This window comes from Acinonyx jubatus, chromosome A1 (genome assembly GCF_027475565.1).
Source record: "Acinonyx jubatus isolate Ajub_Pintada_27869175 chromosome A1, VMU_Ajub_asm_v1.0, whole genome shotgun sequence".
Classification (NCBI taxonomy): domain Eukaryota; kingdom Metazoa; phylum Chordata; class Mammalia; order Carnivora; family Felidae; genus Acinonyx; species Acinonyx jubatus.
In genome coordinates, this window is record NC_069380.1 from 206,189,622 (window position 1) to 206,211,715 (window position 22,094).

Consider the following 22,094-nt stretch of genomic DNA (forward strand, 5'->3'; position numbering starts at 1 on the left):
CGGGAAAAAATATGAAATGCTTTCAGTAAATTTCATCCAAGAAACAGTAGATTTACAAATCCTAAGCAGTTGGAACAAAATATTGGTCTGTAATTGATTTTGGATGAAGTGTATTTCAACAGGAATAGGAAACTTGAGGCAGTTTGTTAATTACTGATGCTTAGAAATCTTGAGTGTCTTTGTACAGCCCTCCCTACTATTATCTCAGACAGATTACTTGACTTCTTGAGTTTATTCTGTCTTGTCTGTAAAATGGGTTTAGCAACTTTACCTACTCATGGTATTTTTTTTTTTTTGAGGATTAAATGAGCTATTACAAGTTAAGAGCTCAGAATGGTAGTCATCAGACAGTAGGCTTGTAGCAAATGTTAGTTCTTATTACCTATTACCTATAAGCTAAGTGATGAGGGAAGGGGAATAGGATGAAGATAGGGGTGGAAAGGAAAAAGGATAGAGAACAGGTGACAAGAATGGTTTTTAGGATGTATTTATAGAGGAATGCCCATTTCTACCTCAGAACTGCAGGGGCAGGAAAGCTACGTACACGTGAGTAGTTGTTACAAAAGGTTTTTGGGAGGGGGTGGGTATGTGAGGCCTGCAACTTTCCAACACACATTTTGGATCATCATTCATTTTTATTATTATTTAATTCACTAGGCTAAATGAGAGCAGGAGGGCAGAAGGCAAGAGGACTAAACACTCCTGAATTTTCTAGCAGGGACTATTTGACATGCAAAATTACCCCAGGTCTGTGTGAAACCAGTCCACAGAATTTTACTCTATTGACTCATTATTACTTTGGACAAACTGCCAACCTTTGTTTTAGTTTTCCAGTCACAAAAGCACAAGGATCTTATAGAATGATTTTTTCTTTTAAGTGGGCTCCACACCCAGTATGGAGCCTAACACGAGGCTTGAACTCACAACCCTGAGATCAACACCTGAGCTGAAATCGAGAGTTGGACATTTGGGGTGTCTGGGTGGCTTAGTCAGCTGAGCGTCTGACTTTGGCTCAGGTCATGATCTTACGGTTCACGGGTTCAAGCCCCACATTGTGCTCTGTGCTGGCAGCCTGTCAGCTTGTCAGTGCAGAGACCACTTCAGATCCTCTGTTCCCCTCTCTTTGCTCCTCCCCTAACTTGTGCTCTCCCAAAAATAAATAAATTTTTTTAAAAAAAGAGTTGGACATTTAACAAACTGAGCCACCCAGATACCCCTAGAATGATTCTTTACTATCTTCTAATTACATAGCTCTTACATATACAAAGCATTTCTACACTTTCCTAACTTAATAGGAATAAAAATCAGGCCAAGTAGGTATCATTAGCTCTATTTTAAAATAGGAAATAATGTATTGTATGTATACTACATGCCAGGTACTATACTAAACACTTTACAAGGAGCGTCTCATCTAATCCTGTAACAAATCTATGAGGGTGGTGCTATCATCATCTGAGACTAGAAGAGAGAAGTTTAAGAACTCCCAAGGTGACCCAGACAGTAAAGGGCAGAGCCAAGGTTTGAACCCACATGGGTCTGACTTCAAAGCCTGCTTCCTAAATCCTAACCACTGTAGTCTGTTGTTCAAGAATAATTAGATACATGTTCTTTCCTAGTACGGCAATGCTTTTAGCCTGAACTCAGCCTAATTACTTATAATCATGTAAACAACTGTGGTGAAATTATACAGAAATACTAAACTTTTTGATGTCTATTTCCATATTATGCTCCTAGAATTGCTCAAGACACATGTCTGTCTCTATGTACATTCCCCTCCCCTAAGGTTATAAGAATCTGTACAAGACCAATAACTGTTAAATAAAGTTTCCAAATACCTAAAGCACTTGGTAATAGGCTAAGAATCTGTTTCTCATTTATATTACAGATTTCATAGTTGTAGTTAAGAATATGTAAGGACAACTGTAGTGAAGGGTAGCCACCAATCTTTTGAATGGTTCAATAATGCAAAGCACAAAAGTTGCTCATAAAAATGCATTTTTTATTTCATTAAAAAAAAAATCCTGTCCAATATTCCTCCCCCTCATGCAAATAGCTTTCACGTGAGAGTCTTCAGATTTTACGCTTTTTCCATTCGGGCTCATTCTTTGTTTCCTCATCATCAGATTCAACTTGGGCAAACATGGTTTTGGGCTGAGTCCTAAAAGAAAGTTAATGAAAAGAGGAAAAATTTAGTTGGCAAGTGTTTATTAGATTAGACCTTTGCTACTTTCATCAAGTGGAAGCACATTTGGGGAATCAATTACATCTTAATTATTAAGTATTAATCATTAAACTTCTGGCAAAGAAAAAGATAATGGAAATTTAATTATGTTCAACAAGAGTCGATTCTTTTAAAGGTTTTCTCTCTGTAGCAGACTATGTATGCTGTCCTTTTCTTAAATAAAATGAAAATGTATCAAATTCAGTACAATCTCGTACATCCATAACCACCCTCTCCTTCAAACTCAGGCTAATTGGGATTGTTTGGGAGGCCAAATTATAGTCACCGAGCAAAAATACACATGATCTAGGGCACCTGGATGGCTTAGTCAGTTAAGTGTCTGACTCTGGGTTTTGGCTCAGGTCCTGATCTCACGGTTCATGAGTTCAACCCCCTCTTTAGGCTCTGTGCGGGCAGAGACTGCTTCGGATTCTCTCTCTCCTTCTCTCTTTCTGCCCCCCCCGCCCCCCTACCGCCGACTGTCTCTCTCTCTCAAAATAAATAAACTTTAAAAAAATAATAAAAAATTCAGAGAAAAAGGAATACACATGATTTTTATTTACAGCTCTCTGGGTTGTTCCTGGACTTAAGTAGTCCAAATACACGTGATTATGGTGCACATGAACAAGAGAATTTGAGATAATAGCTTTCTTATTTAATGAGTCTAAAATAAGAGATAAGATATATAGTAACTTGAGCACTGCCAGCAAAACTAAAAAACAAAACAAATGGACATTCTCTCCACCCCATGCACTGAAATGTCAAGCATTTTAGGATACATCACTGAGTATCATTGCTCTAATACTGGCACACAGTACCTCAAGCAATCTTTGCATTAGGACTTTCTGTGCTTTGTAAACATACCTGGTTCAAGGACTTTCCTTTTTATACCATTCACACAGAAAATAATTTCAGGAATATGTCAAATGGTTATAATTTATGCTTCTTTTGGTCATGCTGATTTCCCTTTAAAAACAGCTCTATCACATTACAAGGAAATATTGAAACACTGTACCTGAAGATCATCTATTTTAGCTCACATCTTCATCCTGAATTCAATTCATTACATCATGGTAATTCCAGAATTTTAAAATAATGACAACAACAATTCCTTTTCTTTGACAAATAAAAACAGGGTTAAAACCCGACATTACTTGTTGTTGTTTATTTATTATCCTGGGAAGAACTATATACCATCCACATTCAAGCTCATGTTGTTCTGATGCAAGCCATGTACTGGAATTCCTCATGCATAAGGTTAGTTACAACTCCTGTCTCTCTAGTGACCCACACACCTACCTCGAGCCCAAGGTGTCCCCATACACAATCCAGTCGGTTCAACCTCTTGTCACTTCAAGACACTGTCATGACCTCTGCAAATAAGTCACAGCTCTAACATTTCCAAAAACAGCTGCAGATTTTCAGAGGTCATGAGTTGCTGAATTACTAGAAAGCAGGACCCCTGGCTTTCTAACATGCTACAATATGGCAACTGGTACTCATTACATATTTCATCTTTTGGCAAAGCTGTGGACCACTTAGGGATGGGCAAACCCATATGGGAACAAATCTGTCTGGTTTAAAAAGTCCTTTGGATTAGATGGTTAATTTCTTTTTTTTTTTTTTTTTAATGTTTATTTATTCTTGAGACAGAGACAGAGCGTGAACAGGGGAGGGGCAGAGAGAGAGGGAGACACAGAATCTGAAACAGGCTCCAGGCTCTGAGCTGTCAGCACAGAGCCCAAAGCACACTGGGCTTGAACCCATGAGCCGTGAGATCATGACCTGAGCCGAAGTCAGACGCTTAACCGACTGAGCCACCCAGGCACCCCTAGATGGTTAATTTCTAAAGAGAAAAAATAACAGTCTTGTAACGGTATCTGGCAGTGCTTCTGAAGTCACCAGCTCAGAGTTAGCCGCAGTGAGACTTCAGTACTAAGAAATTGTAATGGTGTTTATTTTGGATATGAAGAAAAATTAAATGACAGATTACAGGAAGAATAGAGCCGAGAGCTTAAAAAGGCTATTTCATTTAAGTAGTTACTCTCATATTCTACCTGCTTCCCAAAGGTATTTTTGGCAGGTTGGTGGCTAACTTGAAGGGTGTAGAATCAATGGAACTACTTCACAGGGGGCAGAAAGGGGGTAATAATTGTAAAGAGGCATGGGGAACATTTTGTGGGGATGGAAATGTTCTATAATCTTGACTGAAGTGGTGATTACATAAGTGCATACATTTGTCAAGACTTGAAATGGGTGAATTTTGCCTTAGACATAAATTATACTTCAATAACATGGACTTATAAAGAAAATCAAAACAACTGAGTAGAAGGTGAATAACAAAGGAATGAAAGGGTAAACATAATAATATAACACTCAATTTCCCAGTGGCCAAGATAAAGAAAAAGAAAAAGGAAAAATACTAGTTTTTCAGAGGAGGTATCTTTTCCCCCAGCACTAAACTCAGCAAAATTTACTGAGTAGATTTTTGTATCAGGATCACTTAAGACTCCCCCTTTGAATTACCAGACCATACAGTTTCCTTTGTCCTTTCTAGGTATTTTAACTTAGGGGATATGAGTTTGTTTGGAAGGTAGGATGGTCTCTTTGCAAAACTCCATGAAATTTAGTATTTTAAATTCCATTTTTTAAAACTAATAATAGTGTTGCTGGAAAACAACCATATTCTCTATATGCAACATCAAATCATGACATTTAGCTTTCAAATAGCCAGGCTTTCCTTCCCCCAGTTGCCAAAATCAAGGTATAAACTACCCAAATTTTCCCAGCAATGCTTGTTTAGCACTTTGTCTTGCATTTTGTTGGCCAGGTAGGGAATACCTGAGTGTAGGAAGTAGGCCCCTTTCAACAAATGGTGCTGGCAAAATTGTACCATATGCAATAAATAAAACTGGACCCTTGCCTTACATGATGCAAAAATTAACTTGAAATGGATCAAAGACCTAAACCTAAGAGCAAAAACTATAAAATATTATGGAAAAGCTTTATGACATTAGATGTGGCAATGATTTCTTTGATAAGACACCAAAAGCCCAAGCACAAAAGACAAACAGGTAAATTGAACTTTATCAAAATTAAAAATTTCTGTGCATCAATGGACACAGCTAACAGACTGAAAAGGCAACAACCTATGAAATGGGAGAAAATATTTGCTAATCATATATTTAATAAGGAATTAATATCTAGAATAAAGAACTACAACTCAACAATAACTACAACAACAACAACAACAAAGCCAAACAATACAGTTAAAAACTGGGCAAAGGAGGGGTGCCTGGGTGGCTTAGTCAGTTAAGCGTCTGACTTTGGCTCAGGTCCTGGTCTCCTGGTTTGGGAGTTCGAGCCCCGCATCAGGCTCTGTGCTGATAGTTCTGAACCGGGAACCTGCTTCAGATTCTGTCTCCTTCTCTGTCTCTCTGCCCCTCCCCTGATCGCACTCTGTCTCCCTCTCTCTAAAATAAATAAACATTAACAAAATTAAAAAGAAAAAATTGGGCAAAGGACTTGAATAGATATTTCTCCAAAGAAGACAAGCAAAAGACTAACAAACACATAAAAAGATGCTTAACATCACTAATCAGTAGGGAAATGCAGATCAAAACCACAATGAGATAACACCTCACACCCATTAGGATGGCTACTATAAACAAAAGACAAATAAACAAACAAAACCCAGAAAATAACATGTATTGGCCAGGATGTGGAGAACTGGGACCCTTTACACAGTGATGGTGGGAATGCAAAATGGTGCAGCCTCTAGGGAAAAAAATATGGCAGTTCCTCAAAAATTTCAAAATAAAATTACCATGTGATCTAGCAATTCCACTTCAGGAAATATGCCCAAAAGAATTGAAAGAAGGGTCTTAAAATGATATTTTATTAGAGATTAATAAATGTTCCGTGCATTATTCAGAACAGTCAGAAGGCAGAAGCAACCTCAGTGTCGTGGACAGATGAACGGATAAACAACATGTGGCACACACGTACAATGAGATATTATTCAGTCTTAAAAAGGAAAGAAATGCTGGCATATGCTACACGTCTGAGCCTGGAGGACATTATGTTAACTGAAATAGGCTAGTCACAAAAAGACAAATACTGTATAATTTCACTTATATGTGGTACTGAGGTAGTCATATTTATAAGATAGAAAGCTGGACAGCAGTTGCCAGGGACTGGGTAGAGGGGAAAGGACAAGCTGTTTAGTGAGTACAGAGTTTTAGTTTTGCAAGATGAGAAGAATTCTGGAGATTGGTTGTACAACAATGTGAATGTACTTAACACTACTGAAATGTACACGTAAAAATAATTAAGAGGTTAAATTTTATATTTATGTGTGTTTTACCAAAATTAAAAAAAAAATTTTTTTTGGATTAAAAAAAGAAGAACGAACCAGACTCCTTGGACTTGGGAATAAGGAAGAATGAACCCACTTCTAGAATAAACAGGAGGTACCCTGGAGAAGGTCTTACCCTCCAATCTGGGGTCCTGCCTAGAGCAGTGTTTCTCAAACCATCCGTGGTACAAGGCTAGTCTTTGTTTTCTAATTTCCAATCCCTTGCAGACAAATATACTACTTCTAGAAAAATAAAAAGACTGCAAAGTACTGACCCAAATTTTTATTAGATTCCAAACATATATCAACTTGCTACACAATTTTCTAAGTGCTTGCTCTCAATTCCTGTGCTTATCTATCTCATGAGCCAGTACTGGCTGCTGGACCGCACCTTCCCTCTCAGCTTGGGAAAGTGGCAAAGCAGGGCTCTGAATCTAGGCTGGGAAGTAAGAATTTGTCTTCTTAACATCAGCTCTTAAACACAATGAGCTTCCTCCAGTGTGGGAAAGTACTTCTCACCTCTGGAGAAGCTGGCCCTGGATGATGCAACTGAAGATTGGGCGCAGGCATGGGGTTCGAGGCTGCACTCTCACAGGCCCACCCTTGAAGTAAAGGAGCAGTCTTTACTTCTTGGGGGTTAGGCATGACGAGATGAATGGAGATGTGGACCACAGACAGAAGTTTCCCTTGTTCCAATCCAACCTGCCCCCATACCAACATTCTTACGGCACAAATCAGAGCCCTCCATAAAAGCTATATGCTGAATAAAGACCAGGTTCTTTAAAAAAACAGTATTTGAGGGGCGCCTGGGTGGCGCAGTCGGTTAAGCGTCCGACTTCAGCCAGGTCACGATCTCGCGGTCCTTGAGTTCGAGCCCCGCGTCGGGCTCTGGGCTGATGGCTCAGAGCCTGGAGCCTGTTTCCGATTCTGTGTCTCCCTCTCTCTCTGCCCCCCCTCCCCCCCCCCCGTTCATGCTCTGTCTCTCTCTGTCCCAAAAATAAACAAACGTTGGGAAAAAAAAATTAAAAAAAAAACACAACAGTATTTGAGTTGAGTACACTGAACACCTCTGTCTAGAGAATGCCAGTGTTTTATAGAAGCAAAGTGAGAGAATTATAGCTTTAAATCTTGTAGCTATTCTGTCTTTTCAGCAATTTTTATCTTCAAATTTATTTCCAGCAGTTATTCTTTTGAAAAATTTTGGAAACTCATGTATGAGAAAGAGCAAAAAAAAAAAAAAAATTCAATTCAGGATTATCTAGGGCATTTAAAACTGATTTCTTCAGTCACTACTTTTTAAGACAATGAGAAACAGAGATGATTAAACAGAGTTAGGAATAGAACCAAAAGATGTCTTCCCTGGGGGATGGCCTAATTTGCCCTTGGCATAGAAAACTACTATAAAAATAAATCAACAATGTCAAGCAGGAGTAAAATGACACATTCAAAAAAAAAGTTAATGGATTTGAAAACACTTAAAAGTTGGTCCAGAAATCCCTGCTTTTAAAACCAACAGGAAACCAACAAATAAACAACAACAAAAAATACTTCAAGTCTCTATTCACATTGTCACTGGCCACAAAAATGGATTCCTTTCTGGGCTGCTTGAAGAAACGGAATTTGTGTACTGATTTTAATATAGACTCTGTTGAGTGCTTCCATAAGGAAGAGTAGAACAAATCAAACCAAATGGGCCTGAACACATGGCAGGAACTCAGGAAATACAAATATAAATAAGTAATGAGCAAGAAATATATTCCACCACCTTGAAAAAGCATTTCCATTACCGATCCATTACCTGTGTTCTATTAAATCAGTTCCTACAGGATTCTATACCTCCTTTCTCAAGAGACAGGAAATTGTCAACTCAAACCTTCAGCCTCATGGCTGGAGATTTATGTAAGTTGCCCAAAACAAAAGCCTATAAAGAGGCTGACTTGAAGAAAAAGGAGGTAAGGGGAACATTCCATTCAGCCAAAAGTATAATCACCACAGTTGCTCAACAGGTTAGTGGGAACACGGTAAGCCTCAGTGAGCACGAGCAGAGTAATCCACCTTATTGAAATCAGCTTTATTCAGGCTACCTATTTTACTGGTTTGTGTATCCACCTTATTGAAATCAGCTTTATTCAGGCTACCTATTTTACTGGTTTGTGGCCCACACTTACCCATTTTCCTAAGTATTAAATGAAAACTTAAGCTTACGGAAGGCTGATGTGAAACTTGTGTTTTCCAGTTTAACTCACTTTGCGAATAGTAAACATTTTTCACTTGACTGTATATGTCAACTTGTTTATTAGACTTACCAAGAAAAGGAGAACAGATTACATATCAACATGGTTATTATTACTAATCATTAAATAAACTAATCAGAGAGGGGCTGAAATGTTTTTTGTTTTATTTTGTTTTAGCTTCAGTAAACTCTGCATTTGCTAATAGTTAATATTTCATGAAGCAAATGTAAAATCTTAAGCAACTGTCTTTCTCAAATCTATAAATTCTGATTAGATGATACTTTGTGCTGAATAATTTTTCCCTTGGGACATTTTTTTAAACTGAATTCTCAAAGTTATTTGTACAAAGTGAGTCTTTTCCAGCAACTGTGTTCTAACAGAAAAATGTCGGAAGCCCAACAAAAACTGAATCCCACCTTTGGTGGTTCTGCCCAGAAGAATTTTGTGTAGAACAGTCAGATTCCCCCTGCAATACTCTTATGAGGGCATTTCTGCAGTGCACTGTTTGTGCAAGAGATTCAAAGTGTCCGCGAGCAGTCCTTTCTCTTCTGACTAAGCTCCAACCTGGGCCTTCTATGCTCCTTTTTTAGTGCTCAGGCCACAGAAGAATCTCAGAATGTTTTCAGCTGCAATGGCAAGTCCACAGGTCACATTCTCATTAATTACAGATATTCTTCTAATATGATTCATTCAAAGCCAGCTCCAGGGTCACAGAATGAGGATGAGGAGAAATCACTCGTAATATTTAGTCATCACTATGTGAGTGGAAACCACAAGCTTTTTTGGCTCAGGGCCCATTGTTTATTATGAAGGAAAACCTCAAAGCCAAAGTCAATTATAGCCATGACTTGACAATCTGACACACTTGTTAACCCTGTTAGAATGAATACGGTCCAGATGAACTGTGACCCAGTCATCACAATTGCAGAATTATTAAGATTAAATAAAGGGCCTGACCAAAAGTTTCCACTTGAAATGGTCCCTTCTTTCTGGTGAAGAGCTAATCAAAGATAATTTTTTTTTTAATATTCGGGATGCATAAGAAGATGAGACGCAACATGATGTTTCTAGAGAAAGAATGTTCTATTTTCTTCACAAACTGAACACATAATATTTTGGAAACTACATAAACATATCTCAGACTCATTAAATAGGGCACACTAACTCATAATGCTGGGTGTGTGAGTTCAAAGACGAGTGAGGGTGGAAAAAGGGACAAATGTGAAGCCTGTGGCAACTAGAAACAGAAAGACAGTGAGGAAAGGAAAACAGAAAGAGCCTTCTAAAATCACCACTACCTGCCTTATCACTAAATAGTTAAACAAGTCAGAAGGATAAAATCTTTGAAGAGTACGCAGGCCTGGGGCCACCCAGGTGTTAGCAGTACCCTCTCCAGGCTCACGTTTATAGCCAGCGTTACTGCAGCCCTGCTCTCTTCCTTCCCAGAGGGGGAAACAGCCTCAGCGAGTGTAAGTAAAGCACAGAGGGAGCACAACACCTCAGAACTTCTGATTCTTAGTCTCGTGTTCGGCTATGCCATGCTGGCTCACACGATAGTCTTTTCAGCTTCCCTATTGGTCAATTTTTTAAATAATTACTGGTTGCTTTGTGATGAGAAGCAGTACACTACAGTTGTCAAAAGCAGAAGCCTGACTCTGAAGCCAGACTTCTGCATTCAAATCCCAATTCTGCCACCTGCTACCTGTGTGGCTTTGGTCAAGTTATAAGCCTCAACTTCCTCATCTATAACATGGGAACAATGATACCACCTACTTCATAGGGATGTTGTGGAGATTAAATGAATCTATACAAAGTTCTTAAACAAGGCTGGCATAGTGTAAGTATAATAAATATGTCATTATTATTACACCCTTTGCTTTGGCTATCAGGTGTTCCTCACCTCATATAAAAAGTATGTTTTCAAAAAGTTGTATGTAGAATATATTTGGTAAAATAATTTATATATTAAATACACCACAGCGGCTTGCTATTTAAAAAAAAAACTGGGGGAAATTATTTGGTTATGTAAGTAATCTGTCTTCAGTATAAACCTGTATAATTAGAATAATCTACTCTGTACATTTGAATTTTCTAAGGGTGAATCATTTGTGGTTTATTTTAAATAATTACTTTTGTATTATTACTGAACTTTAGTGTGCAAAATAATCACCTGAGAAACTTCTTAAGATGCAGATTTCCAGTCCCAAGCCCACAAAGTCTAACTGAGTTGGTCTGAGGTGCAGTTTAGAAACCTGTACCTTTAACCCCCTACCCCCACCCTTGACTCTGACACAAGGCAGTCTACAAAACCACTTTGAGAAATGCTGGCCTCTATATAGGAATATGGTGGACAGGGATGATCAGTTACCTAAATATAACTCAGGAAAAAAGTTACATTTTCCTCTGTGGGTTTATGTCTCTTCCTGACACAAATAATATATAAACCTTTACTCACTTAAGGAACAACCTCTTCAGGGGTGCCTGGGTGGCTCAGTCGGTTAAGCGTCCGACTTCGGCTCAGGTCATGATCTCGTGGTTTGTGAGTTCAAGCCCCACGTCAGGTTCTGTGCGGATAGCTCAGAGCCTGGAGCCTGCTTCAGATTCTGTGTCTCTCCATCTCTCGGCCCCTCCCCTGCTCATGCTCTGTGTCTCTCAGTCTCTCAATAATAAATAAACGTTAAAAAAAAAAAAAGAACCTGTTTAAATATTGCCTACTGATTTAACATGACTTTAAATGGATCCTTTATGGATGGGAATGATATTTTAATACACACACATATTCATGTATCCCATATCTGACAAGACATGCACGTTGAAGATTCAATCTACCGAACCAGCAATAATGGCAGCTTCTCTGGCAAGAAAAGTGACCATGGCTGACAGAGCTGTCAGGCTGGCAGGCTACTGGCCAGGGTCCAGGCTCCCACGCACGTCCATCCCCGTCTGATGTGTAAGCTAATAGCATTCTGGATCTATATCCTACCCACTCTCCAGCCAGCTCCTCCCCCCTCTCTCCAGCCACTTCTTTTAACAAGAAACTGTAATTGAATCTGACCATGTGTGGCTGAACAAGAGGCCTCTGTGATCCTGCTGTGTTTTAAAACTTCCATGGCTATTACATTGCTGGTGCCAGGAACGAAATGCAAATACTCAACCAATAAAGGTGAAGTGTTCAAAGACTCTTTGTGATCACCACTGGAGAACAAAGGTATGTATATGCCTTGTTCATGTGCAAGCCAGGAGATTTAGGTAATGTCTAATTGTGCTCTTCTGTGATAAAGGGAAATACAGTAAATCTTCATTTCAGCACTGACAGAAGTCAATTGCAGCGAAGAAAAACAACCAGACACACATTCTCAATTACAGTGACCTTTACGAAAAGATCCTTTTAAATATTAGCTTCCCTTCGAACACTTTGCCACTTGGCAGTAAACAGTATACTCTAGCAGGTGAACACAGGAGAAATAGCACTGCAATTCTGGCTAACGAATCACATGCCACAGACAGTGCCATGAACTTAGTTAGCATGCAATAAATGGAAGGTGACAAAATTGGGTGGAAGGAAGGAGATGGGAGCAAAACACAACAGCAGAAGGGTATATATCAAGAGAGAGCACAGTCCTCTGAAAAGCTCATGAGATTAGGGATAGAGAGAGCTGAAGTGCGGCTCCAGCTACAATCACTCTCGACTGCAAGCTTCAGTCTCCTCACATGTAGTGTAAAAGACATGACCTGTTCTCCCCACTTTACAGAGCTAATATTTAAACTAGCACATTATTCAACTGTAAATATAACTAAGTCACCTACAATGCAGGAAAGTATCATTTGTTAACGGTCACCAAAAAACAAAAAGAACTTTTGCTTCAATTGATTCTATTTAAAACTAAAAATCTGGATGAATGATTTCCCAAGAAAATACTAATTACTGAGCAGACTCAGAAGAGTAGGAAAATCCCAATAGAGTATTTATCATGAGGGGATGGAAAAGAAAGCCAAAAATTAAGAAATTGCTACTTAACCTCTCCTCCACAAAAGCACCAGGTTTTGGCACTTTCACAGGAGAATTTTATCAACTCTTTACAGAGTAGATAGATTTAATGGTATTCAAAACAGTCTGAGAGTATACATAGAAAAAGCATACAAAATTTTTATGAACCCAGTTTGACACGTGACAAAGAAAAAACCATAACTATGTTAGGGTCATACCAAAGAAACAAGGATAATTTAATATGAGGAAATTCAGTAATATAGTTCATTGTATTTCTTGATCAAAGTATAAAAGTCATATGATCACTTCCACAGAAATATAATAAACAAATCCAATAAAATTCAGCATCTCTTTCAGATAAACATACCTCTGGTCTTTGTATGGTGTTTTCTTTGCATGGGATGCTCTTCCCTTGGATATCTACACGGCTTACTCCCTCATTTCATTTAAGTCAAAAATCACTTAGCAGAGGTTTTACCCCAATCACCATAGCTAAAATATAGCACCCTTTTTGCTATATCCTCTTATCTCTATTTTAGTTTTATTCTTTGCACTAACTACCATCTAAAATTTATGGATTTATTTAGTGTCTGTCTCTGCCTACTTGAATATAAGTTCCATAAAAATTACTGTATCCCCATAACCTAGAACAGTACCTGACATATTACAGGTGTTCAATAAATCTATATTGAATAAATAAATGGAAGAGAAAGATATGGATTCATCCTTAATGTCTTGCATGTGTGAGTTTTCAAAAGTTATGCTTCATGGAGATGTATCGTTAAATTGAACAATATGAAATTGCCAATATTTGACTTTTTTTCACCTACAAAAAGGCCAATTAGGTATTTTAACCTAATAGAGTCACTCCTGTTAAAGTTCAAGAAAAAGATGTGTGCAACCATGATATTATTTAATATTGTTCTGGCACTATTAGTCAATACATTAGATAACTTAAATTGGGAAACATCTATTCATAATAAAAACTCTCAACCAAGTAGGATTAGAGAGAATATACCCCAACATTATAAAGGCCATATATGAAAACCCACAGCTAACATCACACTCAATGATGAAAACTGAGAGCCTTCTAAGATCAGGAATAAGACAAGGATGTCTACTCTTGCCACTTTTTTTTTTTTTTTTTTACATTTTTTATTTTATTTTTGAGACAGAGAGAGACAGAGCATGAACAGGGAAGGGGCAGAAAGAGAGGGAGACACAGAATCTGAAACAGGCTCCAGGCTCTGAGCTGTCAGCACAGAGCCCGACGCGGGGGCTGTGAGATCATGACCTGAGCCGAAGTCGGATGCTTAACCGACCAAGCCACCCAGGCACCCCCACTCTTGCCACTTTTATCCAACATAATACTAAAGTCCAAGCCACAACAATCAGACGAGAAAAAGAAATGAGGCATCCATGGTGGTAAAGAAGAAGTTAAACCATCACCATTAGCAGATGACATTATACTACACATAAAAAATCCTAAAGACTCCACCAAAAACATATTAGAAGTAATGAATGAATTCAGTAAAGTTGCAGTACACAAAATTAATCCCCATAAGTTGTTAGTGTTTCTGTACACAAATAAATAAAGTGCCAGAAAGAGAAATTAAGAAAGTAACACAATTGCACTAAAAAGAATAATATACCTAGAAATAAACTTAACCAAAGAGGTGAAAGAATGTACTCTGAAAACTATAAAACAATGATGAAAGAAATTGAAGATGACACAAACAAATGGAAAGATATTCCATGCTCATGGATTGGAAGAACAAACATTATTAAAATGTCCATATTACCCAAAGCAATCTACAAATACAATGTAATCCCTATCAAAATACCAACAATATTTTCTGTAAATCTAGAACAAATAATCTCAAAATTTGTATGGAACCACAAAGACCCCGAATATCCAAAGCAATCCTGAGAAAAAAGAACAAAGATAGAGGTATCAGAACACCAGATCTTAAGATATACCACAAAGCTGTAGTAATCAAAACACCATGGCACTGGCACAAAAATAGACACATAGTTCAATGGAACAGACTAGAGAGCCTAGAAATAAACCCGCACTTCAATGCTCAATTAATCTATAGCAAATGAGGCAAGAATACACAGTGGGGAAAAGACAGTGTCTTCAATAAATGGTGTTGGAAAAACTGGATAGTTACAGGCAAAAAAATGAAATTGGACCACTTTCTACACACCATACACACACACACACACACACACACACACACACACACACCCCTCAAAATGGATTAAAGACCTAAATGTGAGACCCAAAACCACAAAAATCCTAGAAGAGAGCACTGGCAATAATTTCTGTGACATCAGTTGTAACATTTTTCTAGATATGTCTCCTAAGGCAAGAGAACAAAAGCAAAATAAACATGTGGGACTCCATCAAAATAAAATGCTTCTACACAGCAAAGGAAACCATCAACAAAACTAAATGACAACCTACCAAATAGAAGATATTTGCAAATAACCTATCCAATAAGGGGTTAATATTCAAAATATATACAGAGGAGTCATAAATTCAGCAGAAGAAAAGATTCTTTTTACAATGGCATAAAAAATGTGAAAGATCTATTTAAAGAAAACTTAAAAATACTACTGAGAGGTAAAGAGATGTGACTAAGTAGAAAGACATACCCTGCTTTTGGTTTAAAAGAACCAATATTGTAGGGGCGCCTGGGTGGCTCAGTCAGTTGAGCGACCGACTTCAGCTCAGGTCATGATCTCTCAGTCTGTGAGTTCGAGTCCGCGTTGGGCTCTGTGCTGACAGCTCAGAGCCTGGAGCCTGCTTCAGATTCTGTGTCTCCCTCTCACTCTGCCCCTCCCCCACTCTTGCTCTGTCTCTCTGTCTCAGAAATAAACATTAAAAAAAAAATTTTTAAAAAAGAACCAATATTGTAAAACCATCTAAATTAATATATAATATAACTCAATTCCAGTAAAAATATTACCAAGAATTGAGGTGGGGGGAGGTGTTTCCTAGATAACTTAGAGTAAAGTCATGGATACCTATAAAAATAGAAAATTTTTACTAAGAAGAATAATGAGAAGAATAATGTAGGAAGGCCTACAACAATGAAAAGTTTGGTGCTGCTATTTGAACAGACCAATTAATAGAACAGAAGAGAGAGCCCATAAATTGGCTAAAATTCATATGTAAGTGCAGCGTGTGTAACGATGTGATTTCAATTCAATGAGGAAAACTAGATCATCCAACTAAAAAGTGTTACAGCAACTGGCTAACCAAGAGGAAAAAATTAAACTGGAGCTCTGCTGTTGTAGGCTGGAAAAATAGTCCCTCCCAAAATATCCACCTTAAATCCCTGGGAGCTGTGAATATTACCTTATTTGGAAAAAAAGGTCTTTGCAGATGTGATTAAGGACTTTAAGATGAGGAGATGGTCCTGGATCATCTTGGGTGGGCCCCAAATGACATCAGAGGTATCCTTGTAAGACAGAAGAGGAAACCAACACAAAGCACAAGGCATTGCCAAGATGGAGAAGAGACTGGGGCAATGTGGCTACAAGCCCAGCTAGCAGGCAGCCTCCAGAAGCTAGCAGAGGCAGGGAACAAATTTTCCCCTAGAGCCTCTGTATGGAATGCGGCTCTGGTGACACCTTGATTTCACACTTCCGGCCTGCAGAACCGTGAGAGAATTAAGTTCTGTTTTTCAGGCCACCAAGTTTGTGGTAATTTGTTACAGTGGCCACAGTATACACATATACCTTCCTCACTCCCTTCCCTAAAATAATTTCAGGTGAACAGAAATTTAACTCTAAAAAATAATTTTAAAATTGGTGAAATAGAAAGATGGGAGAATCTGAAGAATTACCTTAGATGGGAAGCCTTCCTAACTAAAACAAAACCCAAGAAGGAAAAAATTCCTAAAGGTGACTACATTAAAATAAATTTGATAGCACACTGCTCCAAATAGGTTTGTGTGTGTTTACACACAAAGTAAATTACTGAGGTATCTCTATAAATGTTGAACTAATACTGACCGCTGATTATTGGGTGATATTAACAATGTATAATTTATAGGAGGGTGTCAAAGATCTTACTTACTATTGAAGAGAATGAGACACTGAGAAGATACCTTTTAGAACCTACTGGATAGTAAGTCCTTGCTAGAACCAAGGCCAGGGAGCTGGCCTTAGAATTTCCAGGTTATTGTTCTAACTGCTAACAGCTAATTACTTTGATGAAGGATCTAACTTTAATGTTGTATGTAATTTTCATGTCTGAGAGTTTAGGTAATACATGCACATAATGAACAAAACTTTCCAGCAGCGCTAACAGGCAGACTATGGAACTGCGAAGGCCCCTTTCACTTTCACACACACAACCCCATTCCTGTTCCTTCGTTCACTACTTAAAACATACCTACCACCTTCATTTCTTGGCTCTCCTCCCAGAAGGAGTCCAGGTATAGATGAACAGATATGTATATAGATACATCCACTGCTTAAAAACACAGGTAGACATCATGTTTTATAAGCTGGTTTCTGTTTTTGCTTGTAGGTTGGTTTTGTACTTAGGAGATTAGGCCACATCCATCCACATATATATCTAGCCCATTCTTTATACTTTCTTGATATCTTTCATTGTATGGATAGGCTATACTTTTCTAAAACAATACTTCATTGAAGGACATTTACATTGTTTTCAGTCTTTTGCTTTCCTACACAATACTGAGCTTAATATCTTTGGACATACATATTTGCCCACTTGTGCAAAACTTCCTGAAATACAGTTGCCAAGTCAAAGGGTATTTGCATTTTAAATTTGTATAGACAGTGCCAAATTTTTCTCCAAATGATGCTCACTATGTTTAGCAAATTTTAAAACATGGCTCTGTTTATTCCTCTCTCCTCAGTTAATTTTTTTGTATGTTTCTAAACAAGTTTCTTTAAGTATAAAAAAAACCCTAATAGTAATAGAAAATAATGACCCCATTAAAAACTGAGTGTCAACAGAGGCACAATCTACAAGCTTACCTGACTGCCGATGATGCGTTGACATACATTAGCTTATACACATACAAATTCTATACAAAAGGCAGCTAAGTGTGCACTATTTAGTTGGCCAGCCTTGATATGACCCTCTTAGCTGCTGTAATATTATCCAACTAATGGTTCAGAGATGTTCCATCTGTACTGTCTGGTTATTAGTGCACACTGTGAACCACCACCACTGACATGCCACAGTAAGGTCTGTTCTGCTACAACATGTACAGCAGAGGATGCAGTGCTCCCCCCCCCCCACACCCCCAAAGGCCCTCACATCTCTTTAGCATTTTTGTGTAGGGTGCTTTCACTCACAACAGCAGCACCTGTCTTTGTCAGAGGGCTATCAGCAGGTTGCTAAAGCCCTGGAAAGCTGGAAGTACATGGGAATGTCTCCCCCCAACCCCACCTGCAGCCATTAGCAAAAACCAATAGATACTGGGGTATAAATACTCCAGTTACCATGCCTCTGACCAGGGTCTCCAGGGTTACCCTGCAGAGCGAGCCAAAGTGACCCCCTTGAAACTGTGCTTGATACTCCCTTACTTGGTTTCATTACAGTTCTCCACCCTCCTCCTGGTTTTCTCTATGGACGCTTCCTAAAAAATCACCTTTATATGAATCTTTTTCTCAGGTCGGCTTCTAAGAAACCCAAGCTATTGCTTCTTTTGGCTAAGATCAAGTGTAGTATCTGTTCTTATCAGTTTAAGAAATCCAAGCTAAAACAATGTGTTTTTTCTTTTACGCAAAATAGCTCATAATGATTAGCAGATAGGGAACTTATATTGCTATAACACGTACACTGATTTGATTTATAAGTGATTTTTTTCCAGCACAGTAATGTTTTGAAAAGTGATCAGTGTCCAGCTTTCTCATAATTTAAGAGAAAACTTTAATATTATATAAAGACACCAAGAAAAAACCTGACTATACCTCCAGCAATACAAAAATACATATGGCCAAGTTTATTTAATGTAGCTCTGTTAGAAATTGCAAAATACTGGAACACCCTAAATACCCACTCATAGGAGATAGCTGAATAAACTATGTGCCTCCCTACACTGGAGCACTATGCAGCTGTGGAAAAATGAGAAGGAGCTCTGGGAACCGATGTAGAGTGATCTCCAGGGCATAATCCTAAGTGAAAAATAGCAGAGCCCAAAAGGGTATTTATATTATGCTACCCTTCATGTGAGAAAGGAGAGGGTGTAAGAAAATACTCACAAATCTGTTCGTTTGTGCAAAAGACCTACAGGAAAGATAGGGCAGAAACTAAAGAGATTAATTACCTGCAGAGGTGGGTGGGGAAGAGACTGAGTGAGGCAGGCTATGGGCAAGAAAAACAAAGATGAACTGTGGCACATCTTGTGGTATCAGAAAGTAAGGAAGTGCTCAAAAAAATACAGGGATCTGTCAAAAGAGGACAGGAGTTATTCTGAAGGAGATTCTTTTAGCCAAAGTTGGAACAATTTGAGCAAAAACCTAAATAATGATAGTACTGAATTTTAACCCATAAAGTATTTTGAAGTCCACACTGATATAAAAAATACTTGAAAAATAAGTAAATGTGGGAGAAGGGACAATTCTTCCTTTTAGTAGAATTCCAATTAACAAATGTGGAAGAAACAGGGAAATAGAAAATCACCATTAGGCAAACACCACAGTAATAACTACTGCAGGCAAATCTACCCACGGATAATAAAATTAGAGAGCCAAAGTTTAAAGAGGGGCAGGATTTTCAGAGCTGTAAAATATCACCCCCAAATAATTTATTAACTCAAAATAATGACAGTAACTTACAGTGGAGAAACTTGGCAGATATCACCTTAACCAGGTGACCAAGGTCAACCTCACCACCGATAAGACATACTGACATGACATTCTTGATATGATGAACCCAAAGGGATACAACATCAGCCCTGTATTATGTTTGCCTAAAATACACAGTTTCATTCCAATTGTGCGAAATATCAGACAAATCTAAACTGAGAGACAAAATGTACAAAATAACAGACCAGTGTTCACCAAAAGTGTCAAAGTCATGAAAGACAAGAAAGACTGAGAAACCGTAAAGACTGGATGAGACTAGGGGCACCTGGGTGGCTCAGCTGGTTAAGCAACTGACTTTTGAAATCGGCTCGGAGTTTGATCTTGCAGTTTATGAGATGGAGCCCCGAGTCAGGCTCTGGGCTGACAGTGTGGAACCTCCTCGGGATTCTCTCTGTCCCTCCCTCTCTGCCCCTCTACCCAACTCTCTCAAAACAAATAAATAAACTTTAGAAAAAAAAAAGACTGGATGAGACTAGGGAGAAACAGCTAAATGTAATATGGTGATATGGGACCCCTGACAGGATCCCTAGAGAGAGAAAGAATATCAGTGGATAAACTGGGGAAAATCAAGTAAGGTCTGTTGCTTCATCAATAATATTGTACCAATATTAATTTTTCTAGTTAATTCTAATTGCTAAATAGTTGTACTGTGGTTATGTAAGGTGTTAACATTAGGGTAAGTTGGGTGAAGAGTGTACATGAGCTCTTTGCAATTTTTCTGTAAGTCTAAAATTAGTTTAAAATGAAAAATTAAGAATCCAAAATTCTACAATACTACCTTTCTTTTGTGTAAATTTATCTGTTTTAGTGGCTTTAAGAAACACTACAAGTTCATCCATGTTGAGCTATTTCAGGGAATCTGAGCAGGCAGGCTCTACTCTGTCTATGTACGTGTTACGTACATAGTTCTGCAAATAAAAGAAGTCCTTAATGACAGACCTACAGACTGCTCCCTTTCATTTGCTTTTAACTCTCTTCAACTAAGATAATGCATATGGTGATTTTCCTTTTTTTAGTCATAGATAGAATGGGCTTCATACAATGGGTTTCCACTGGGCTAAAACTGATGAAACTGACCTACTTTAAAAATTCACCATTTTAGGGGCGTCTGGGTGGCTCAGTTGGCTAAGTGTCTGACTTTGGCTCAGGTCATGATCTCACAGTTCATGGGTTCAAGCCCCATGTCAGGCTCTGTGCTGACAGCTTGGAGCCTGGAGCCTGATTCAGATACTGTGTCTTCCTCTCTTTCTGTTCCTCCCCCACTTGCACTCCGCCTCTCTCTCTCTCAAAAATAAATAAAGATTAAATTTTTTTTTTTTTTTTTTTTTTTTACCATTTTAAGAGTCCTAAGATACAAACAAATGCCTAGGTTCAGGACTATGAGTACCTGGCTTATTTTTCATGCTCAAGAATAGAACAAGAAATGGAGAGTTAGAGCCTCAAAGCAGCCATTGTTACATTCTTTCCTATTCATTAAACATAATAATTTTTCTTATTTTAAAGGGTTGTTTTCTTACTTAGAATATGCTGGAGAAACCCAATATGGGTTGTCTTCGGCTGCTTTAGCATGCCGCAAAATGGCTTCCCGGGGATTGCTGTCATCAGTTTTGTCCAAAGCAATGTTCTTCACAATGTATGATGACAGAGTGCCCCCATGGGTTCCAACCCGGCCACCACGACCTGTTTCAAAGGAAAAAAACCAATCAGATAATGGAATGAGCATGACAGTATATATGTATACCTTGTATACACTGTACTTCTCTGAAAAGGCTGAGAGTCCTTCAGTCCTGGCTTCCAAGGTGGCTGGTTACATGAGTAACAGAGTGAGGCCAGAACTTCACATTTACCCGATTTTTGGCATCCCCTATGGAATCAAGGTTTGGAGCACTCTGGGGCTTCTTCAGACCTTGGTTTGAGGTGCACAGATCTCAAGAATACTTCAGTATCATCCTTTCAGCTTTCGCAACCAAAGTAGGAAATCACCAAACCTTAACCTTCCCATAACATTTTTAAATAGAAAGAGATGTTTTTTTGATGTGTTTTAGCTGTTTAACTTACATAGTGATACTAATGCAGCAGGAATTACAAATGCTTTGCCATGAATATGCCTTAAAAACATTCCTCAGGCATGAACATTTGAAATTCAATTAATAAAAATAACCAATATTTGCTAGACACTATTTTAGCCTTAAACAAACACATCTTAGGGCTTGCCATCTTCCAGGTACCTTGTAGGAGAGAAAACAAGTAAGTTGAATACACCGATTCACGTTATTTTATGGTGCTGGAACTGCTCCAGTAGACAGAAAGCTCTGTAAGGGCAGGGATTTGTTAAGATCTGCTAGATCCTTAACAGCTAGCCTGGTGCCTGGTACTCAAAAATGTATGACATTTTAGGAAAAATTAAAAAACAAAACAAAACAAAACAAAAAT

General features: G+C 38.3%; 1 protein-coding gene across 1 annotated transcript in view; it reads right to left on the reverse strand.

Annotated features, from left to right (window-relative positions):
• Positions 1–1,982: 1,982 nt before the first annotated feature.
• WDR70 (WD repeat domain 70) overlaps positions 1,983–22,094 on the reverse strand; it is a 294,191-nt gene continuing 274,079 nt past the window's right edge. The window contains exons 17-18 of the mRNA XM_015067612.3: positions 21,179–21,341; positions 1,983–2,158 (exon numbers count right to left, since the gene is read on the reverse strand). Coding sequence (XP_014923098.3) covers positions 2,071–2,158; positions 21,179–21,341 — 251 coding nt within the window. The 3' untranslated portion in view covers positions 1,983–2,070. The remainder of the gene's footprint in view (positions 2,159–21,178; positions 21,342–22,094) is intronic.